Below are 19,144 nucleotides of genomic sequence, written 5' to 3' on the forward strand. Positions count from 1 at the left end.
TGCCTAATGAGATCAGGCATTTCATCGAATGATAATTGATACACCATAATCGTATGATGGAGAACTCAAGGCAAATACTGATGAATACCAGATCTGGCTGTATGCTGCTCAACTTTTCTGTACAAAGATCTGTCCAGCCGGCACTCGAGGACGCCAATTAGTACCCTTCGGAAGATCACACGGCGGTTATCTTCTCCGAGCTCGATGGTTAGCAGGACGCGGCATGTGTGATTTGATGCTCTGCCTCGACGGAGCGTGCGGCGATCGCACATTCAAACGGGCCAGGATGACTGTTCGGCCATCTTCAATAAAGTCGGGTGCTCAGATATATACTAACTCACCTGAGAGCCACTCCTGTGCAGCTGACGTTGGGTTTGACAAGCAAGCCATCCGCGCCGATGGGTTGACTGATATTCAGGGTTGCGAGGATCGTGACGGCGACAATGAAGACTAAATCGTCCGCGAGAGGTTGACCAGGGCACACGCTGTGCGTGTGTTCAGTGCGGGCGTCAGAACCAGTGGCCTCAGAAAAGAATCACCGTCTACCGTATCCGAAGGCGAATGACTTTGGATCTGGATTGAGGCCATGTTCTTGTTGAAGGTATCGCTCAGGCAAAACCTCAAATGGTTGTGGATATAATGATGGGTCATGCAGGACAGCCCTAAAGGATGTTTATTACATGAGGGGATCATTGCATTTGCAATTCTCAGATTAACACATACCAGCTGTTGGCGATGACTGTGGAGTTCGCCGGAATATGATAACCCTCGTACACGTCGTCCTGGTTTAGATAGTGCGGCAGGGCTTAGTCCACAGCAGCATCATTATGATACTCGTGGTGCACATCTTATTGTAATTGTCATACCGAGTGGGAACACGGGATTCCAACGGAACGCTTCCTTGATCAGCCCCTCTACATAGGGCAATCGGGGACGGTCGCTGACTTTGGGCAGCCGATCGGAGCCTATGACATGGTCGACTTCTGCCTGAGCATTCCGCTGGATTTCAGGGTGTAGTGTCATCATCAAGAAAAACGACTCGAGCGTAGACACGGTCTGCGAGGGTCGATGAGAGTCCGTCTGAAGCAGCTTACACGTCAAGTCTTACAGTGTCAGTTCCGGCTTGGATGTCGAGTCAGCGACCTGAAGAGATAATGAGAGTGATGATCCGTTCCATACCTGCATAGAAGGTCATCGACGTAGTCTTGAAGATATCCTCCTCTTCTGGCGTGCGTTCAGGATTACCTTCGATCAGGTCAGCGGTGAACGACGCCCTTGCGGTCCCATCAGCCTTAAGGAGGATAATGAGATCCATGATCGATCCATCATCATCTTCGAACAAGTTACTTACCACCCGCGTCTGCACGACTTCAAACGTCTCATCTGCTAGGCGCTGCACTCGCTCGCGGGCCTCTTTGGCTACGGCTTTGAACTTGGTCCCGGGCATCCAGCCGGGTATGTGTTTCACTGATCAGCAGTCAGTAGAGTAGACCATAGACCATGCTCAGATTATAGATGACGTACAGAAGGGGAAAATATCGACCAGATACTTTCCTGGCTTCACTACTGTGTTGAAATCGTTGTTGACTCGCTCGGCCAGCCTCACGAAGTAATCGTCGCAGTCTTCGACCTGGTATGCATGTGTGTACTCGAACGCCACGGCGGCGACGAACCTGCCCCACGAATGTTATCTGTACTGAAAAAAAGGATGGTCACATGGCACCGACCAGCGCAAATGGAGGCGAAACTCGACGGGGCGCGCAATCAGTCTCGACATCAGATGTACGACCTTGGACTCTTCTATCTGGTGCAACTTGGGCATGTTGCGGACACTCAGAGCGCCCGTGATGAGCTTGCGGCCTTCTGTCTGACGACTCCCATAGTGCTCCAGCGCGATGTATTGGTCGTAGCCAATCCTGAGAGGTTGTGAGTGCACATGTCAAGGCTTGATGTTAAAAGAATCGTACATCTCTCCGGCAAGAGGGATGGTGGGGCGGTCAGAGTAGAGTTTGCTCCTCTTCTCTAACAATTCAACAATGACGTCGGCCGAATTGAGGATAATCATGGAGCGACCCAGCACCGAGAGGTGTATGATCTTCCCTGAGGCATGCCAGGGCTCTCGTCAGTTCGCTCAGTTCATTCACGACACGCGGAATGGCGCACCGTATTTTTTCCCCCATTCGACGTATTGTAGCCATTGCCGCTCATGAGGCATCTGCAGCGTGTTGCCGAGGACCGGAAGGCCTGACGGGCCCGGTGGGTAAGGGAGTCGATGACGTTGCTGCCGTAGCCAAGTCAAGGAGGCCAGGAGCAAGAAACAGATACCAGATACGTATGCGAGACCTGAGAAGCCCTCTGCGTCCGTCATGGCAGGCTGTGGCGCTTGGAAAGGACGCGAGGGAGTCGTCACACCAAATGCGCCTTTGAGTGTTCCTCTTATCTGACTGACGCTTTGACTAGACCCGCAGCTCGTATGAGCGACTTGGGCTAATAGTAGCTCGTGCTGCAGAAACTCTAATTTACAGGCGCATAGATGGAAGAGCCTCACGAAGGGTTTCAGACAAAGACGAGCGTCCTTGAGATGATGCGCGCGGACGAGAAGGCGTTCTCGGTGATGGCTATATGACAGGCATTGCATAATCTCAGAGCGGTTGAATGAGGCTCACCTATCCCGCCATATCACGAACAGCAGAGGGCGCTTATGATAGAACACGAGTGACTAAAAGACACCGCTTCGTGAATGGCATGGGCGTGAAACAGGCGGAGATCAAGCGACCGAGCTGATGTAGTCGGCCCGGGCCACCAACGAGGCAGACATGATCTTTTACCTAGACAATTTCTTCGTCGTGGCGAAGACGAAGAAGACGGACCAAATGATGCAATCACGTCAGATCGAGATCACCCTACGCGGGCGGACTGTTTGACGCTCCACCCCAGGTGGATAGTCGATGAGTCTGGGCGGAATTGAGAGAGTCAGCACTATTTTGACATTAGCCCACGCACAAAACTTCATCAAAGCATGTGCCGCATCGCTTTCCAGATAGCATATTCCATTATTATCTCTGAGCTTATCATTGCCATTTATGTCCACGTAAAAACCCATCCATTTCACACTTGTCATTGCCGTATATGTACACAAACAAACCCGTCCATTTAATCGCGCTCCCCGCACACTCAGCAATGCATGTATTAGTAGTAGCATATTGAGATGGAGAAGCATGGCGCATCAGGCGCTGACCTTCCAGCGAGCACATAGCACCTACGGCTCACGGGTCAGCCTCCTAACGCACTTGCACCACCCCCGCACATCCCCACCGCCCGCGCTGTGGTGACGTGCTCCCTTCCCGGCCTCATACCCTGTGTTTCCAGTGGCTGCTCCTGCAATGAGATGAGCACATCAGGAGCCAGTCATATTTGCGAACACCCCTGGAGACTTACCAGCGCCCCCACGCACCCATGGCCATAGTCCCATCTCCCGCTGCCCGCCCATCCTGCCTTCGCCAACCTGTACGTGATCGAACCTGAGCAATAACATCCAAACCGCCTCATTAATAAGATGGCACTCACCTGAAGCCCCAATGGCCCGCGTACGGTTGCCGACCTGTACCAGGTCTACTTTTCGACCCGAGGCCTTTTGATCGGCCTCGCGTCCGGCGCTCCGGAGACCTGCCGCGTATCGGCACGTCATATATAAGTTCCCACGCCTTATTTTGGCCACTGAGAGCTGCGCTCACTGTCCCTTGTGACGAGCGGCATGCTCTATTTAAAGTATATATGCATTACAAGTCAATAACAAAGCAAACTATTGTTAGGGATATAAATATATAATTGCATGCTGTCCCACGGGCGCTCAATGATCTACCAAAGAACATTTGAGGTATTACCATTATACTAATCGGCATCGGTCACCCATTTTTAATTCAATGGGTTCATACTCCGTATAACGTAGGTACATGTAGAATACGACCGGGGCTTCAGTAGCTTCTTAATGGGCTCCACACTGCTACCGGCAATTGGCCCAGCGCACAAAATGTCATTAGACCCGGAATTGAAGAATACTTTAATACTCTCAAATACTAACATTTACTTTCTCGGATTAACATGAGTTGTCAGGTTAACGGCCTCAGCAATAGCAAGAGCGTGAGAATGCCGACTAGATTCCGGAGGCTGCCGAGATAAGCGCTGTTTAAGGCAACTACACTGTGGCTACAACAAATAACATATCCATACACTTGAATAAATAATTACTTTCTCTGCACTCATAATAGGACATACTGATCCAGAAAATAACGAGGAAACTTTCAAACATCACTACCTGGAGAGCCAGTTGTGGCAGCGATCTGGGGCGCCTATATGACAAATCAATCAAATTTATCCGGGGAGCGCCAAGAAGTACCAGGCGGAGCCCAAACCCCGAAGTCAAAATCCCAAAAGTAGACCTGGTACAGGTTGGCAACCGTACCCGCGTGATTCGTCCACCAGAGGTGTCCCAAGCACGTTCACTAGCTGCATCTGCTGGACCTGTCGTTAAATGTTAGTATCCACATATGATACACGCATCACAGGCTCTGACAGGACATGAGCATGCAGGAATGAAAAACATCGACGTGGCGCCGGCCGCAGATCTCCCCTGTTTGTACTTGTTTGATCCGTTTCGCGCTGCGACGCTAAGTCCTCTCAGGCGGAGCGAGACGCATAATTTTCAAGATAGATTGAGATTAGATACAGGCGGAGCGTGGCACTATTTTCTTTTTAGATTCAGGTCTATCGAAGGGGGGCGGAGCTCAGGCTATCTGAACGTCTGGCTGTGTATTTTAGATTTCTCTCAATTCACTTTTGGCGGATGACTAAGCGGGCGTCTATTCTACATAAGGGGGTGCGCGATTCTGGTGGCACCTACCTTTGCTTCTCCATTCACTCAATTACTCAATCACACAATGAGTCTTGCTAACCTGATTCCAATAAAAAGTCCATGGGCAAGGCCACGGCCGAGGTTAAGAAGATAGGGCGCAAAACATCGTCAGCTGTTGCGCATGCTCCAGTTGAAGTGCCCAAGAGTTTGCGTTGCCACGGTCAGTACACGCTGACTAAGTACATGACTTATGTGACGAATCATTTTAACTCTACAGGTAGAGATAGTGCTAGTTGTCGGCGAAGCACACGCCTTCGCGAGAAGAGGAACAGTCTGGCGTGATGCCACTGGCCACACAATGTAGTAATCGTCGCAGTCCTCGACCTGGTATGCATGTGTGTACTCGAACGCCACGGCGGCGATGAACCTGCCCCACGAATGTTATCTGTATTGAATAAAGTGACGATCACATGGCACCGACCAGCGCAGATGTAGGCGAGACTCGACGGGGCGTGCAAGCAGTCTCGACATCAGATGTACGACCTTGGACTCTTCTATCTGGTGCAACTTGGGGCCCGGCGGTGATAGAATTGCTATTTAACGAGGCAGGCTCTCAGATTTCAACCTCCAAACCGAGAGATATCGCATCGACGGCCAGATACGGATATCCGGTGCCAGCGAAGACCTGAAGGAGGTATCTACTCTGTACTCAGGTTATTAAGGCGACCGGCCACTGCTGATAGTATGCTGGCTGCAAGGTCTCCGAACCGGCGTCTTTCTGTTGGTTTCAGGCATCACTTGAAGAGCAGAACCCGAATGCTGCACAGGAAGAACACGACAGTTTGTTCGATGGGCCTCTGAGCCTTGGGGATGCTGGAAGTAACGCTACGGCCACTCACGCAAACGGCTGGTTTCTTAGCCATCTCAGATGAGGTCTGGGACACGCTCGACATCACACACTCGGAAAGGCCCTTCTCCTCTCTACCGATGATGCCCGCGACGACCGCCGTCTGCAGCTTGTGCATGTTGAAAGCCGGCCTCCCGCTACAAGATGCGCCCGAGGAGGCTGACGACGGGGTGACTGTTATTTATATCTATGACAGGTGAATTCCAGAAAATGTGATCGAGATGTGGAGAACGCCATCCACCCCCACGGTTGAGATCGAGTCTTCTGCGCGCAGAGCCTCGCTCTTTTCTTTAAAACTCTTGACATTTGTAGTTGATGTCACAAGTGGCAACTCCGTCGAAGACTGCGGCACCACGGGCTCCCCAGCCCCCAACGAGCGGTACGCCGTCGATACAAAACAGCGACAGGCGATAAAAAATGGCTCGCACCGACTGACGGGGACGTGCGGCCATGAAGACACGGGAGCGCAGTCTTCAGCGACAGTAATCCCGCGCGCTTCAACACCTGTTCCCTCGCGGCGCATGGGACGGGTGGGGGGCGCGACGATCCTGACGAGGTGACCCGCGCTCTGCGTTTGTGCCCGCGACCGTCGAGTGTCTCGATAAGAGACCACTTCGGTAAGCGGAAGGACTCGGGGAGAAGACTCAAAGCTTCAAGCCCCCGGGAGGGCCTCCGGCGCGCAAGCCCCGGGCATGGCAGAAAGTAAAATCAAGTACCCCAAGAAACCGATGGCGACCACAGGACAAGAGATGGGCCGTCTGTGGCTGCGCCCTTTGGAGGTCGCCCTAGGGCGCCGGAGAGCCAAAAGAAGACTCACCGGCAACAACGCTACGGCCAACACCTGCAGCTCGGACTAGTCGCCCGGGTGCGCGGGGCCTTTGAACGAAAGCTCTTTGGCGAAACGGCGAGACTACTGCATGCTGGGTCGGTCGGCTTGGTACGTGGTCACATGCGACGGCCAACACTTGCGGTCCGGACTGGTTGCCCGGGCTTGCGGGGCCTATGGCGGAAACGCCACTGGCGGAACAGCGAAACCACCGCGCGGCGTGGAGGTCGCCTCGGCGCTCGGTTCTCTGCGACGGCCAACACCTTCATCCCGCGTTTTCGCGGTCGCTCGGGAATGGAGGGTCTATGGGGGAAACTTCACTGGCGAAAGGCGAGACCGTGGACGATACTGCTCTTCAAGTTGGTCGGCCGGCTTGGGGAAGCGGTGTCCGCATTGTGCGGGCGAAGGGCTACGACCGACAGCTGCGCCTCGGCTTATTCCATTGGGCCTGGGGTCGCGGTGCCTACTAATGTGTATTGCGGTTTCAGTTGCTTCATTGATTTTCGATTTGTTGGACGATACCATTTGTAGCCACCTTTGGTTTGTACTATGCACACGCATGAGAATCCAATATACCCATCCTGTCGCAATAACCTTTAGTGTGATATCGCCCAAGTCCGTCCTAGGGCCTTGGGATACGTAGCGCATACCGCTGTCGTCTCGCATGGATGCATCAGTATGAGCATTGACGTCGACGTCAACCGCTCCCGCCGCCATGAGTTTGTTGAAATCGGGGGTTGTGGCGCAAACGCCATCACACATCATGTTTGTTACTGTTTGTAGTACTTCGTAGACTGCGCGAGCCTCTCCCCGCCTCTCCGAGTCGTGCACGTTTCTGCCGCGTTTGACAGAGCCCAGACAAACGCGGATTTCTTTGTTGTTCGTTCTAGCCGTCTTGGGTCTCAGGCAAACTTCGACACCACTTGGCTGCCTCAAAAGAAGACCGGCGAACCTGTATTCAGAGCGGTACTCAGTCTACGCTTCTGCACGTAGATTGACAATGCCGCGAGGTCTCGCAAGGTACCTTCATGTGGCGATTGTCCGACTGCGGAAGAAGGCTAACAGCCGCCTGCTCCGGCAATGAGGAGATGAAGGGGCGAGAGCACCGCCCCTGCGGGCGCCTATATGCGGCACTCTAGCCTCCACCGCTGTGACATTCGGAAGCGTCAGACGTTTATGGGCCGTGCGTATTGCACTTGGATCTGGGTACCTTGTGCTCGCAGGCGTTATTGCCTATAGAAGGTCGACAACGGTGATACTCGGCAACACGATGTATCTGGCAGTCTGGACTCAGACTCTACGGTCGAACGCTCTCTCTCGCGACAGATTCAATGTCCGCAAAGTGCATTGTCTGCGGTGTGCTCTCTACTCACGTGTAAAACTCTCGGTCTTAATTTTACGAACACGAGCCACAGAATGCCATTGTGCACCACTATGGAAAATACGGTAACCACACACGAGTGGCTCGAATGCGTGTGTGGCCGGATGACCGTTGGGAAAACGTGTTCTCTGAGCTGCTCACGTATAAGTACAGCTCCCCGCCGACCTCAGCCCAACACCCCCCTTCCACAGTACTTTCGCTTATCATGTCCTTTTTTGGTTTCACTCAACCGACGAACGCACCCGGTGGCGCGTCGCGCTTCGCGGGTATCCCATACGTTGTGGTGAGTTGAGTTAAGCTTTCATACGCACTACAGACAAATAACAGAGTCCTCCACAGGGTGATGAACTCGGTGAGTCGCCTCTTCATGAAGGCCCTGAGACTTGGCATGACACCGATACGTAACGTCTAGGTTCCGGGTCTTACGCATCAGTTTACAAGGTGAGTTGCAACAGGTTGGGAACGAGGATGTTGGCTTAAAATCGGATATATCCTTCAGGCGAGATGCATGAAGACCAATACCTTCGTAGCAATGAAGGCGGTCGAGCTAAACGAAGACGGCGGATTACCGGCTAACTCAATGCGTGAGGTGGCGCTCATGAAAGAGGTTTGCCACCCAAATGTCCTCGGCCTATTGGATTTCATCCCCACAGCTCAAGACCTACTAATTTTCTCGGAATTGTGCGAGTGGAATCTGCGTGAATACATGAAACAGCACGGAGGGCGGCTTACCCATGAAACTACTCAATCTTTCATGTCCCAACTGCTGAGCGGGCTCGAATATCTCCACAGCAAGAGCATCCTTCATCGCGACCTGAAATCCCCGAACTTGCTCATAAAAAAGGATCTCCAGCTTAAGATAGCCGACTTTGGACTATCGAAGGTGCTCATCCTTGGGCCTCTTCAAGCATATGATGTTCGTGGCGATCGTTTGGCCATAGATGTTACATACTGACGTTATTGCGCAGGTCGCAACGCTTTGGTATCGTTCTCCCGATGTTCTGATGGGATCCCGTACGTATGGCACATCGATTGACATGTGGTCTAGCGGTTGTCTTTTCGTCGAGATGTTCCTAGGCGATGCTCCTTTCCGAGGCAAAACCGAGGCGGAGCAGCTCATGTACATTGTGCGTGTGATCGGTACGCCTAACCAGCAGGTCCTGGATTCGATTGCTCCCGACTATGTAAGCGGCTTCTGCTCTTCGAACATCACTCCTGCTAAGGCCTAGTAATCGCACAGGAAACGGAGGCCACCAAGGCTCTGCTACGAGGTCAGCGGTGGGACAAGACTCCGTGGGAGGTGGCTCTTCCTCGTTGGCCCGGTCAAGGTATGTGCTGAGCCTGCCCGTTTCGTGCCCCTCTCTCATAAAGTCTCCAGCACTGTCTCTGATCGACCACCTCATGCAATTCGACCCCGCTGCACGGATCTCTGCAGCGGATGCTGTGAAGCACCCGTATTTCTCTGGCGACGGGCGTGAGGCCGCCATTGCGGCTGCTCCTGTGCCTCACTACAATTTTCAGGCTCTCACTCAAGCCCAAGCGCTCCCGCAAGATCAAGCGCTTCCGCGAACTCGTGCGCGCAGACGCGCCAAGAAATCAGGAGCACGCAACTAGTGAACAAGGACATGCGACGGGAGTGGCAACAACACTCCCTCTAGAACGGCCACGACTGCGCCCGCGCAAGAATACCCTTCAAGCTCGACGTCAAGCAGAAATGTCTTTGGTGATGCTACTATTTCCCTCTCCTACTTTTCACACATGATCTCTATTTGTCGTGTCTCTGCCGCTGTATAGCAAGTCCGCGAGGATTTGTATAGATGTTGATATTTTATGTCGCCTCGTCCACATAATTTATTGTTGACTTCGCGAGTCGCACCAATTTGGAACTTGTCAGGGGTGCACTGAGTCCACGCAAAATGAAATGCAAGTACGCATCTAGCACATGATTATAGGGTTATAAATACACAGAGAGTTCTACATGTGAGGGCGTGATCGAGACCCATCGACTCGCCAGACCACAGAATTTTTACCGCTGGCCGTATGCCTTCGTCTCAAACTTGCCGACACCGACGATGATGTTGGCGGGCAACTGGGGCTTGCCGGTGAAGTAGTTCTCGAGGATGTCGCGCGTGCCCTGGGCGTAGCGGGCCTGGGCGTCGAGGGTCGTGCCCGAGTAGTGGGGCACCATGCCGTTGCCACCACCAAGGGGGTTCTTCATCGTGCGCCAGACGTGGTCGCGAGGAGCGGGCTGGACGTTCCAGACATCACCGGCGTAGCCGCGGAGCTGGCCGCTCTTGAGGGCAGCAGCTACAGCGTCCTTGTCACAGATGGCGCCACGGGCCGTGTTGACGAGCCAAGCACCCTGTGGAGAAAGAGGGGGAACCATGAGCGTCGAAAGGGCAAGTAAAGGGTGCTGAAAAGGCATACCTTCTTGAAGTGCTTGAGGAGGTCGGCGTTGATCAAGTTGCGGGAACCCTCGTGGAGCGGGCAGTTGACGGTGACAACGTCGCACTGCGCAACCATCTCCTTGAGGTCCTCAACACGGCGAGCGTTGACCGCCTTCTCAGCATCTGGGAGCCAATGATGAGAAACAATGAGGAGAAACGTTGAAGCATGAGCAACATACCAGCCGGAAGCGGGGCGTAGTCGTAGTAAAGGTGCTCCTTGGTGCCGAAGGGCAGCAGACGCTGGAGGACGCGGTAGCCGATACGGCCAGCACCAATGGTGCCAACAACCTTGCCCTCGAGATCGAACGCGTTCCTGGCAACGTCAGAGACCATCCAGTCGCCACGCTCGATCATCTCGTGCGCGGGGACGAAGTTGCGGACGAGCAGGAGGATGCTCATGACGACGTGCTCCGCGACGGAGGTGACGTTGGATCCGGTGACCTCGAGCACCTGGATCTGGCGCTCGACGGCGGCATTGAGGTCGACGTGGTCAGAGCCGACACCAGCGGTGACGCAGACCTTGAGGTTCTTAGCCTGTTGGGAATGTGTTAGCACGGCTGTAGTAATGAGCACAGTTTGTAGTCACCTTAGCGATGAGGTCGCGGGTGATGTAACCCGGGTGGAAAGGAGTAGTGATCACAATATCGGCCTGAGTGCATCTGTGAGCAACTGCCTTGAATGAAAACTGGCAGATCACTTACGTCTACGATGTGCTTTTGGAGGTCGCTGTCGGGGCCCTCCTTGCTGTCGGAGACCTATACGATAGTTTAGATTCCCTGTAGGATTTGCATCTGTAAGATGTGAACCTACAATGAACTCGTGGCCCTGGGACTCCAGCCACGGGCGGAGACCGAGCTATAGATGCCAGCGCGTGTCAGAAATTCATCTTCGAATGTGGATGAGTCAAAGGGCTACCCACCTCGTTCTCGACGGTGCCCAACAGACGGGGCTCCTGCTGAGCTGCCTCGTGGCCACGGTACAAAATAGCTAAGACCTATAGATGGGGGAAGGAGTGAGGCTGTGAACGAATGATAGCATTGGAAAAAAATCCCACCTTCATTGTGCGGTTAGGGATGGAGAAGTTTTGATTGATTGGGCGAGTTGCAAAAGGGCGCGAGGCACTGGTGAGTCTGCTGAATACGTTATATATGAGTGAGGGTGACTCTTTGAGGAAGCTGCGTCGAGAAATACACGAACACGACTAAGGTGAGTGAGGTGGGTGCGGTGATGCCTTTGCCTCATTTTTTGCCCCTCTTATATACCGCGTACCCGTAGGTAGACGATGAACTCCCGAGCGTTGAAGTCCGAGCCCGTTAGTGCACGTACCGATCGTTTGGTACGCGGTGGCTGTCAGTGTCAGAAGACCGTTCAGGGCACGCCGGGATCTTACGAGACCTATCCCCGGAAGGGCTCGGAATGCTCCGTACGGCGGTTCGGGCGTCCAAATTTGGAAGGATCGAGCGCCTTCCGACTTGCACGCGCGGCATCCACGCATGCAACTCCTTCCCGTGCGGTCAGGCCCGGGCTGGGCGAGTGCTCGGGAGATTGGGGAGGCGTCGCCAGGCGTCTATTCAGGAAGATTATCGGCGCGGTCCGCATCCTCCAATCCTGAGATGGCGGCCACTGAAATCGTTCCGTCAAGCCGACTGCTTTACACGGAACACATTCCGTGAACAGTCCCGCGGAATATGTACGTGGTGAGTAATAACAGGCCACAGGCAGCCGCCACGCTTCGAGCTGCCGGCGCGCCTCCACCTATCTTTCCTATATTCGGTCAATATCGGCTCTGGATGTGGACATACATCGCGGCTTACAGTATGCACACTCCTTGTGCATGAGCGTGCGCCCCTCAAATCCCCGAGTACCAGCCAAACGCACGGATGCGATGAGGCTTGACCGCGAGGACTCGCGGCCGACAGCCCCAGCGTACATTGTATCTTCGGACTGTGACGGCCGTGTTCCTGGCGTTCGAACAACTTACAGGCCGTTTCATCCTACACCTCGTGACCCCACGGAACGCGACGCTACATGTAAGCGAACGTGTCAGTATTGCACCTATTCGGCGCAGATTGGACTCGATATAGGACGTCCCAGAAGAGCGTATGCAGATTTGTTTGCCTTGGCCCTGTCGTAGTTCATTTCCAAGATCAGCGCAGCAGCGATTGGCTACTAGACAGGTGGGCACCCTTATTTGGCAAGTCTTGTCGTTCACTTCACGCATTGAACGTCGGGCGGCGAATATAAAACATTCGTCGATGTCTATTCGTTGACACGGTCACCAACCTCTTTTATCTAAATAACTAAGAATCTTATCCTTCGCTCTTGCACTCGTAAAACTTGGACTCTTCACTTGTGATTCACGTCAGGCATGGTCAAGGATTTGACATAACTATCGGGGCTCTCATCCGGACTCCCCTGCTTGTTCCGAAGATATGCCCAAACCCACCTGGTCGGATATCCTCCGACTCATTATATCTACCACCGCGATAGTCGATTTCAATTCCTTCATACACAAAAGCATGTGATTTTAGTATGGCCACGTTGTCACTGTGCGGCGTGTGCCCCAAGGGTTGGTTATGGATGCTTGGGAGGACGTGCCTGTCGTCTAGCGTCAACGGCACGCGTCGCTTGCTCGACATTTCCTGTCCCAGGACACCCTTTGAGCTAGTCAAGATCCGTTTGCAAGATATTTCTCGTACGGCGACACCCGTCATCGGCCATGCGCTGCGTTCCTTTCGCCTCGCTCTGTAGCGTTGGATATGCCCACGCCAGGCAACTCCACTAGTCCTTGAAGCTTGACCTCGAAACGACGTTGACGGCAACCGACAGCATGGCAGCGGCGTCTACTATCATTCCTCTCCTGCTTTGAGCTGTGTACTGCACAACCCCACACCCTACCATTGCGCTGTCCTTGTTATTCTCTGATCGAAATCTGTTCCGATACCTCTGTGGGCCGTGACGTAATCTTGACTAATGCACGCACCTGGGGCCGCGGAGTTAACTCGGACTGTGTTCTCAGAGATCCTGTGCATGAGACTGGCCAATGAAGAGTAGCACGACGTGTACGGATCTCAGCAAGACACCGAGGCATAGGAGTCTTGCAACGTCGTTCGTGCGCTTGCGTCTTGTGATCTCCTCGGTATCGAGACAAGGACTGATGTCCCATTCCTCGCTGACCAGGACGCAACAGTATGGGAATTGATGAGGCATGTCGGTCACCTAGTTGCAGTCCGTGGAACAATACTATCGCCCGAGATGACAAACAGAAGCCGGTATGATTGCGGCTACCACTACTGCGTGTCCGGAAACAGCACAGCGGTGAGTTCCTGTTTCTAAATTAGAAAAGAAGCTTGCTCATGGTACCTCCATGTTGCGGGAGAAGCCAGGGGCACACGGAGAACGACGGTCATCAAGATACACGTTCCGGGAGTCCGACTGCTGCCAGTGTGCGTAATAGACAACGCAGAAGCTGTGAGAGTTGATCAAAGGGCATGCTGCGCTGAATGCGGGTGGGAGCATAGCGGGTGTAATGGGGTCGCGACGAGTTCACCCGTGGTATCTACACCAATCCTGTACATGCGATTGAGAACGCTCACGAATAAAGTGCAGTGACTACGATGTAGAGGCAGATTGTGAAAGCACTGACAGTTCACCCTCTCGACGCCTCGGACTATATTGGCGAGCCTCCCACGTCTTCGGCCAAACTCCTGGGCTCGACAGCTCGTGTGCAGATGGGAGTAGGCTGTGGAGATGGAGCTCGGACAAGAATATCCGTGTACTCGAGGACATCGAGCACCCCGATATTTTACGCACTCACGCTGTGGTGCGCAGGGGCGACTGTTCGATGAGGCGCAGCGGATGGGATGATTGTAGTCGTAACAGGGCTCGAGAAGACAATCAAATACCAAGGCGGCTGTTAGGTTACCGGGAAGCATGATACGGAGAGGTGCGCTGTAGTCCTCTTGGTTGTCACGGCCGTTGACAATGATATCGCGGGTGCAGAGTCGTACGCTGATCGTACGACCTGGCGCCGTTATGAGTTGGTGCAAACTTCAACGTCGGACGACGGCAGCGAGCAGAACAAACTTGAATAGACGTACCACGAGCCTAGAGCGGAGCGACGCGTGGAGGAACGCGTCGGGGCAGGTCGCGAGAGGTCGCGCCAGGGAGGCGGGAGGCCCGGACCGCAGTCGGTCGTCGGAGGCTTGGCAACGCGCTCGTAATGCCCATCACGTCTGGCTCACGTGGGCGCCTCTCTTGAATCGACCGATTTTATTGCTGGCCAATCAAGGCGCGAGCTTCGACAATGGCCGGTCTCTACAAACTGCATAGTACAAGCCCGGTAAGCGTCGTTTTTACTCTGTCCCCGCTGCTCTCCGCGTCTCTGCACGACCGACCACCATGGCCTCCGCAATGAGAGACCACTCCTCCATGAAGGCGACTATGCCGTCCTACACTCCGGGCCCTTCGCATCTTGTGCCCTCGTCATCCTTTTTCTCGTCGTCCTCTGGTCCAGCGACGTGGCTGTATACGGTTATTGCCGTCGCCCTGGCACTCCTTGCATTGGAGCAATCTGTCTATCGCTACAAGAAGCGCCACTTGCCGGGTGACAAATGGACCATTCCAATCATCGGCAAGTTCGCGGACTCCATGAAGCCCACAATGGAAGGCTACATGGCGCAGTGGAACTCGGGCGCACTTAGCGCCATTAGCGTGTTTAATATGTAGGCGTTTCAATGAGTGCCTCCGTTTGACCCTATGCTCATACATCACTGCTCATTATGTAGCTTCATTGTGATGGCTTCGACGAACGAATACGCGCGCAAGATCCTTAACTCACCGAACCACGCAGAACCCTGCCTTGTGCACTCGGCGAAGCACATCCTTCGTCCTGATAACTGGTGAGCAGCGTCTCAATTCACCACCTCGAGGAATTTAGAGTGATACTCATGCATGCCGCTTTCTAGGGTCTTTCTTACCGGAAGAGTGCATGTGGAGTACCGCCGAGTCTTGAACACGCTCTTCACCCGCAAAGCACTTGGGTACGTCATGTATAGAAGCGTCATTGAGGCACCGCTGACTCGACACTTGCCATATATGCAGCGTGTACGTGGGCATCCAGGATGCGATCACGCGCAAGTACATCGCGAAGTGGCTCGCCGATTCGGCCCAGGATTCTTCGCCGAAGCCTATCATGATGGCTGCGCGCGACCTCAACATGGAAACGTCCCTCCGGGTGTTCTGCGGTCCCCACATTCCTGACCACGCCGCCAAAGAGATCACGGACAAATACTGGATGATCACTGTCGCCCTCGAGCTCGTCAACTTCCCGATTCCGCTGCCCGGCACCAAGGTCTACCGCGCGATCCAGGCACGCAAGGTTGCACTCCGTTGGCTTGAGCATGCTGCGCACGAGAGCAAGAAGTCGATGGCGGCCGGCGGCGAGCCCGAGTGCATGCTGGACCAATGGGTGCACGACCTCCAGGACCCCACCTACAAGGGCCGTCGTGACTTCAGTGACCTCGAGATGGCCATGGTCGTGTTCTCGTTCCTCTTCGCGAGCCAGGATGCGATGAGCAGCGGCCTAATCTACGGCTTCCAGCACCTTGCCGATCACCCGGAGGTGCTTGCGAAGGTGCGAGAAGAACAGGAACGTGTGCGCGCTGGTGACTTCGAGAAGCCGATGACGCTCGAGATGATGGACGAGATGCCGTACCTCCGCGCGGTGGTGAAGGAGAGCTTACGCGTGAAGCCCCCGGTCACGATGGTCCCCTATAAGACGTTGAAGGCGTTCCCGATCTCGGACGACTACACGGTGCCCGCGGGCAGCATGATCATTCCGTCCTTCTACAACTCGCTGCACGATGCCGAGGTCTTCCCCGAACCCGACGCGTTTACCCCTGAGCGCTGGCTCGACGCGAACGGCAGTGCGAACCAAAACCCGCGGAATTACCTTGTGTTCGGCAGCGGTCCGCACAAGTGCATCGGGATCGAGTACGCGGTGATGAACATTGGTCTTGTGCTTGCGGATGCGGCTGTCCTCATGAACTGGGATCACGTTCGCACAGAAAAGAGTGACAAAGTCCAGTCAGTACCCACCTCGTGCATTCCTTTTGCTGCCGCTGATGTTGTTTTGGCAGGATTATCGCGACCTTGTTCCCTCAGGATGGATGTCTTCTTAAGATAACGCCCCGTCAGCACGCATAATCGCAGAGACGACACGCATATTACCTTACTTATTCACTTTATTAGAACTGTCCTATCTTTTTCACGTCACTGGGGTCTGGCAAAATACCCTTACCCTACGAATCTCGTCGCATTGCTGTGTAATTACTCGAATGGATACATCGATTGTCCGAAGCGTAACATTGGGGAGTGAGTATTGTACGATGATAAAAATACACTATGACGACATGAGGTGCAGGACATGAAGGCTATTTTCACTTGCGGGTTTCCTTTTGGACGTCTTGCTTGAAGTCTTGTGCGCCTTCTTGCACGCCAGCAGAGGTCTGTGCTGGACGTTAGTAAGAAGTACGGCGGAATGGAATGCGCATATAGTCACTCACTTGATTGGCCTTCTGCTTTGCTTGCCCAGAAGCCTCTTTCGCCTTGTCTACTGCAGGGGCTGTGTGGTGTCGCGTCGGTTCCCAATTTAGAGGCCATGAGCGGAATGAACCCTTACCAATTGTCTTCTTGGTCGCCTCCGTTGCCTCTTCCCCCTTCTCAATGGCTGATGCAAGACCCTGTCCGACGGACTTGTTCACCTGCAATCAAGAGTCAGCACACTGGTTTACTACTATGCATCAACCGAGTCAACGCGCCTTCTCTGCAACCTCCTTGACCCTCTCCGTCGCTGACTTGCCTGCTATGGGCGAGGCATGGAATGCACGCGAGGTCGCGTAGGCGGTGCCGCGGACGGCGGGGGATGCAAATGCGTTGCGAAGCATGGACATGATGGTCGTTGCAAAAAGTGGATCGTGACAGACGAGGATGTGGGTGTCAGTTGGTGACGAGTGCACATGTCGCTTTGCTGGTTAAGTAGGGCGGGGTGGCGGGCATGACGTCGCGGGAGTGGAGGCTGAGGCAACTAAAGGGGCGTGATGACATCATGCCATGGGCCCTCGCGACTTTGATCGAGGGACGCGACGCGACGCGATCACGTGCACGCATCAAGCCACGTTTGCGCGGTTCGGCGCCTTGCACACTTCGTCCTAGTCCACCAGCCAACGCTCTCGATATCTACTACTTCAGAAACACCACACATCTTTGAGACTGCAACTTTGGCAACCATGTTCCGGGGCCTCAAAATGAGGAGCAGTCTCTCACTGTTGTTGACTCCGAGCAGTCTTACGCTGCCAGCTCGACTACTGGACTGTCCACTTCAAAACATCGCTGCACTGAGCTCTTAACGGGTCTCCTTTCCGAGTGCTGAAATGGACATGGGCTTTCGATGGTGACAGCTTCTCTCCGTGACAGGTGCAGTGCGATTCTCAGAACCTGTTCAATGGGCACATCTGTTCCACGAGGCCGTATATACTCGATCACCCCAGGTCACTCAGTTATACATCGCTGCCGCTACAATGACACCCCGATGGTGATCTATAAATAGGGTATTCCACCTTACGGAGCTCAACGCCAATTCTGAGCAAATTTCAACTCAGATTTCACGCTGGATTTCGCGCCTCGGTCGACGACCGAGGGTATACGGCGTTGTTCGTGCACATTCATGTGTGGCCAGAAGTGTCGGTGATATCACACAGGCGTGCCACCAAAGAAAATAATGGTGCGCAACTACAACAAGTCTCGGAAAAGATGAGCGACATCTACATGTTGGGAATATGTCTGGATTTACCGCCTACCTGTAGAGGTATTCAATGAGCGCTGAGCATCGATGAGTGTGCCATCGAGCTAGTTGCTCAACATCATCGTGTTCGAGTACATCCCAAGGAGCAACTCTGCTTGCCGTGATAGTACGTGTAGTGATAGCTGCGGATCTCGATGCACGATACAACGCCTCGTGCACATGCCTCACTAGTGCCGATGCTACCCAAACTGCGGGTGCTATTGCACAACCAAGACTCGCCATGGCTCAGCCTCGTCATATGAGTTGCAGTTGCCTCGATTCGCGCGCAACCTGCCATGGGGCTTGTTCGCTTCGGAGTTGCCTTATCTCCGAAGTGACATATCGAATACCAGATGTTTCCCAAACCCGATGAAGAAAGGCAAGTACATGCCCAAACCTGATGATTGTACCTCCCTGAATCGTTCTCATACACAAACAGCCGTGCTCACACCCGATCATCCAACGTCGGGATCCTAAGACTCATCACGATCAATGTCTATCTGCTAAAACGGTCACTTGTCATACCAGAGCTACTCAATGGCGCTCAAATCCTTTCCCGTGAGGCTGGCTCCTCAATGCTATGGTGAAAGCTTGCGCACTATCGGGGCGAGGTACTCCTGGCTCCCTAACCGTAGGAGCATTCTCGTCCGACTGTAAGTGAATTCGAAAAAAAAGGATCTATTGATTGACGGGTTGGCATCTACACATGATATGATCTACTTTCAGTTTTCGCTATTCATGCACAGGACTAGCGTTAGATCATAGCAACGAACATGATACTCCTCAATTTAGGGGCACCCTTCCGCTTGAACCTCACTGGGGCTATGATACGTAGGACAATGACCGCGCCCATGGCGTCGAGAAGCTTGCAAACAGTTTGAGATAGAG

At 53.7% G+C, this 19,144-nt stretch overlaps 7 protein-coding genes across 7 annotated transcripts; 3 read left to right on the forward strand and 4 right to left on the reverse strand.

Moving 5' to 3' along the window:
- Positions 1 to 66: 66 nt before the first annotated feature.
- On the reverse strand, positions 67 to 2,368 carry POSPLADRAFT_1176896 (hypothetical protein; the record flags this gene model as incomplete). Its single annotated transcript, XM_024488452.1, has 12 exons — positions 67 to 290; positions 342 to 485; positions 540 to 662; positions 724 to 805; positions 867 to 1,056; positions 1,109 to 1,122; positions 1,180 to 1,291; positions 1,352 to 1,467; positions 1,525 to 1,673; positions 1,728 to 1,916; positions 1,968 to 2,100; positions 2,164 to 2,368. 12 exons carry the CDS (start codon positions 2,366 to 2,368, stop codon positions 209 to 211), a joined length of 1,539 nt encoding a protein of 512 aa, XP_024344699.1. The 3' UTR covers positions 67 to 208.
- A 530-nt stretch (positions 2,369 to 2,898) lies between these two features.
- Positions 2,899 to 3,688, reverse strand: POSPLADRAFT_1130121 (hypothetical protein; the record flags this gene model as incomplete). Its single annotated transcript, XM_024483919.1, has 4 exons — positions 2,899 to 2,954; positions 3,291 to 3,378; positions 3,439 to 3,521; positions 3,568 to 3,688. 4 exons carry the CDS (start codon positions 3,686 to 3,688, stop codon positions 2,899 to 2,901), a joined length of 348 nt encoding a protein of 115 aa, XP_024344700.1.
- A 1,284-nt stretch (positions 3,689 to 4,972) lies between these two features.
- Positions 4,973 to 7,055, forward strand: POSPLADRAFT_1130422 (hypothetical protein; the record flags this gene model as incomplete). Its single annotated transcript, XM_024483953.1, has 7 exons — positions 4,973 to 5,076; positions 5,462 to 5,546; positions 5,644 to 5,731; positions 5,772 to 5,955; positions 6,085 to 6,138; positions 6,501 to 6,696; positions 6,789 to 7,055. The coding sequence occupies 7 exons, from the start codon at positions 4,973 to 4,975 to the stop codon at positions 7,053 to 7,055; spliced, it is 978 nt and encodes a 325-aa protein (XP_024344701.1).
- Positions 7,056 to 8,171: 1,116 nt separating this feature from the next.
- POSPLADRAFT_1043086 (hypothetical protein) lies at positions 8,172 to 9,783 on the forward strand (the record flags this gene model as incomplete). The annotated part of the gene is made up of 6 exons (XM_024478223.1): positions 8,172 to 8,232; positions 8,379 to 8,407; positions 8,466 to 8,849; positions 8,908 to 9,150; positions 9,338 to 9,431; positions 9,773 to 9,783. The coding sequence occupies 6 exons, from the start codon at positions 8,172 to 8,174 to the stop codon at positions 9,781 to 9,783; spliced, it is 822 nt and encodes a 273-aa protein (XP_024344702.1).
- Positions 9,784 to 9,992: 209 nt separating this feature from the next.
- Positions 9,993 to 11,655, reverse strand: POSPLADRAFT_1043087 (hypothetical protein; the record flags this gene model as incomplete). The annotated part of the gene is made up of 8 exons (XM_024478224.1): positions 9,993 to 10,328; positions 10,394 to 10,536; positions 10,593 to 10,947; positions 11,000 to 11,062; positions 11,115 to 11,168; positions 11,224 to 11,268; positions 11,333 to 11,400; positions 11,577 to 11,655. 8 exons carry the CDS (start codon positions 11,653 to 11,655, stop codon positions 9,993 to 9,995), a joined length of 1,143 nt encoding a protein of 380 aa, XP_024344703.1.
- A 3,134-nt stretch (positions 11,656 to 14,789) lies between these two features.
- On the forward strand, positions 14,790 to 16,779 carry POSPLADRAFT_1165436 (hypothetical protein). Its single transcript, XM_024487886.1, has 5 exons — positions 14,790 to 15,137; positions 15,201 to 15,314; positions 15,381 to 15,455; positions 15,517 to 16,500; positions 16,554 to 16,779. Exons 1-5 carry the CDS (start codon positions 14,815 to 14,817, stop codon positions 16,618 to 16,620), a joined length of 1,563 nt encoding a protein of 520 aa, XP_024344704.1. The 5' UTR covers positions 14,790 to 14,814; the 3' UTR covers positions 16,621 to 16,779.
- Positions 16,780 to 16,853: 74 nt separating this feature from the next.
- On the reverse strand, positions 16,854 to 17,366 carry POSPLADRAFT_1130346 (hypothetical protein; the record flags this gene model as incomplete). Its single annotated transcript, XM_024483943.1, has 3 exons — positions 16,854 to 16,922; positions 16,980 to 17,177; positions 17,256 to 17,366. The coding sequence occupies 3 exons, from the start codon at positions 17,364 to 17,366 to the stop codon at positions 16,854 to 16,856; spliced, it is 378 nt and encodes a 125-aa protein (XP_024344705.1).
- Between the last annotated feature and the right edge of the window lie 1,778 nt (positions 17,367 to 19,144).

This window comes from Postia placenta (genome assembly GCF_002117355.1).
Source record: "Postia placenta MAD-698-R-SB12 unplaced genomic scaffold POSPLAscaffold_1, whole genome shotgun sequence".
In the NCBI taxonomy this organism is placed as follows: Eukaryota; Fungi; Basidiomycota; class Agaricomycetes; order Polyporales; family Adustoporiaceae; genus Rhodonia; species Rhodonia placenta.

Excerpts from the sequence above, each read along its gene's own strand:
- POSPLADRAFT_1165436 (XM_024487886.1), top strand. The coding sequence starts at position 14,815 with ATGGCCTCCGCAATGAGAGACCACTCCTCCATGAAGGCGACTATGCCG. Across the intron at positions 15,138-15,200 it reads GCCATTAGCGTGTTTAATAT|CTTCATTGTGATGGCTTCGA; the intron begins GTAGGCGTTTCA and ends CTCATTATGTAG. Across the intron at positions 15,315-15,380 it reads ATCCTTCGTCCTGATAACTG|GGTCTTTCTTACCGGAAGAG; the intron begins GTGAGCAGCGTC and ends GCCGCTTTCTAG.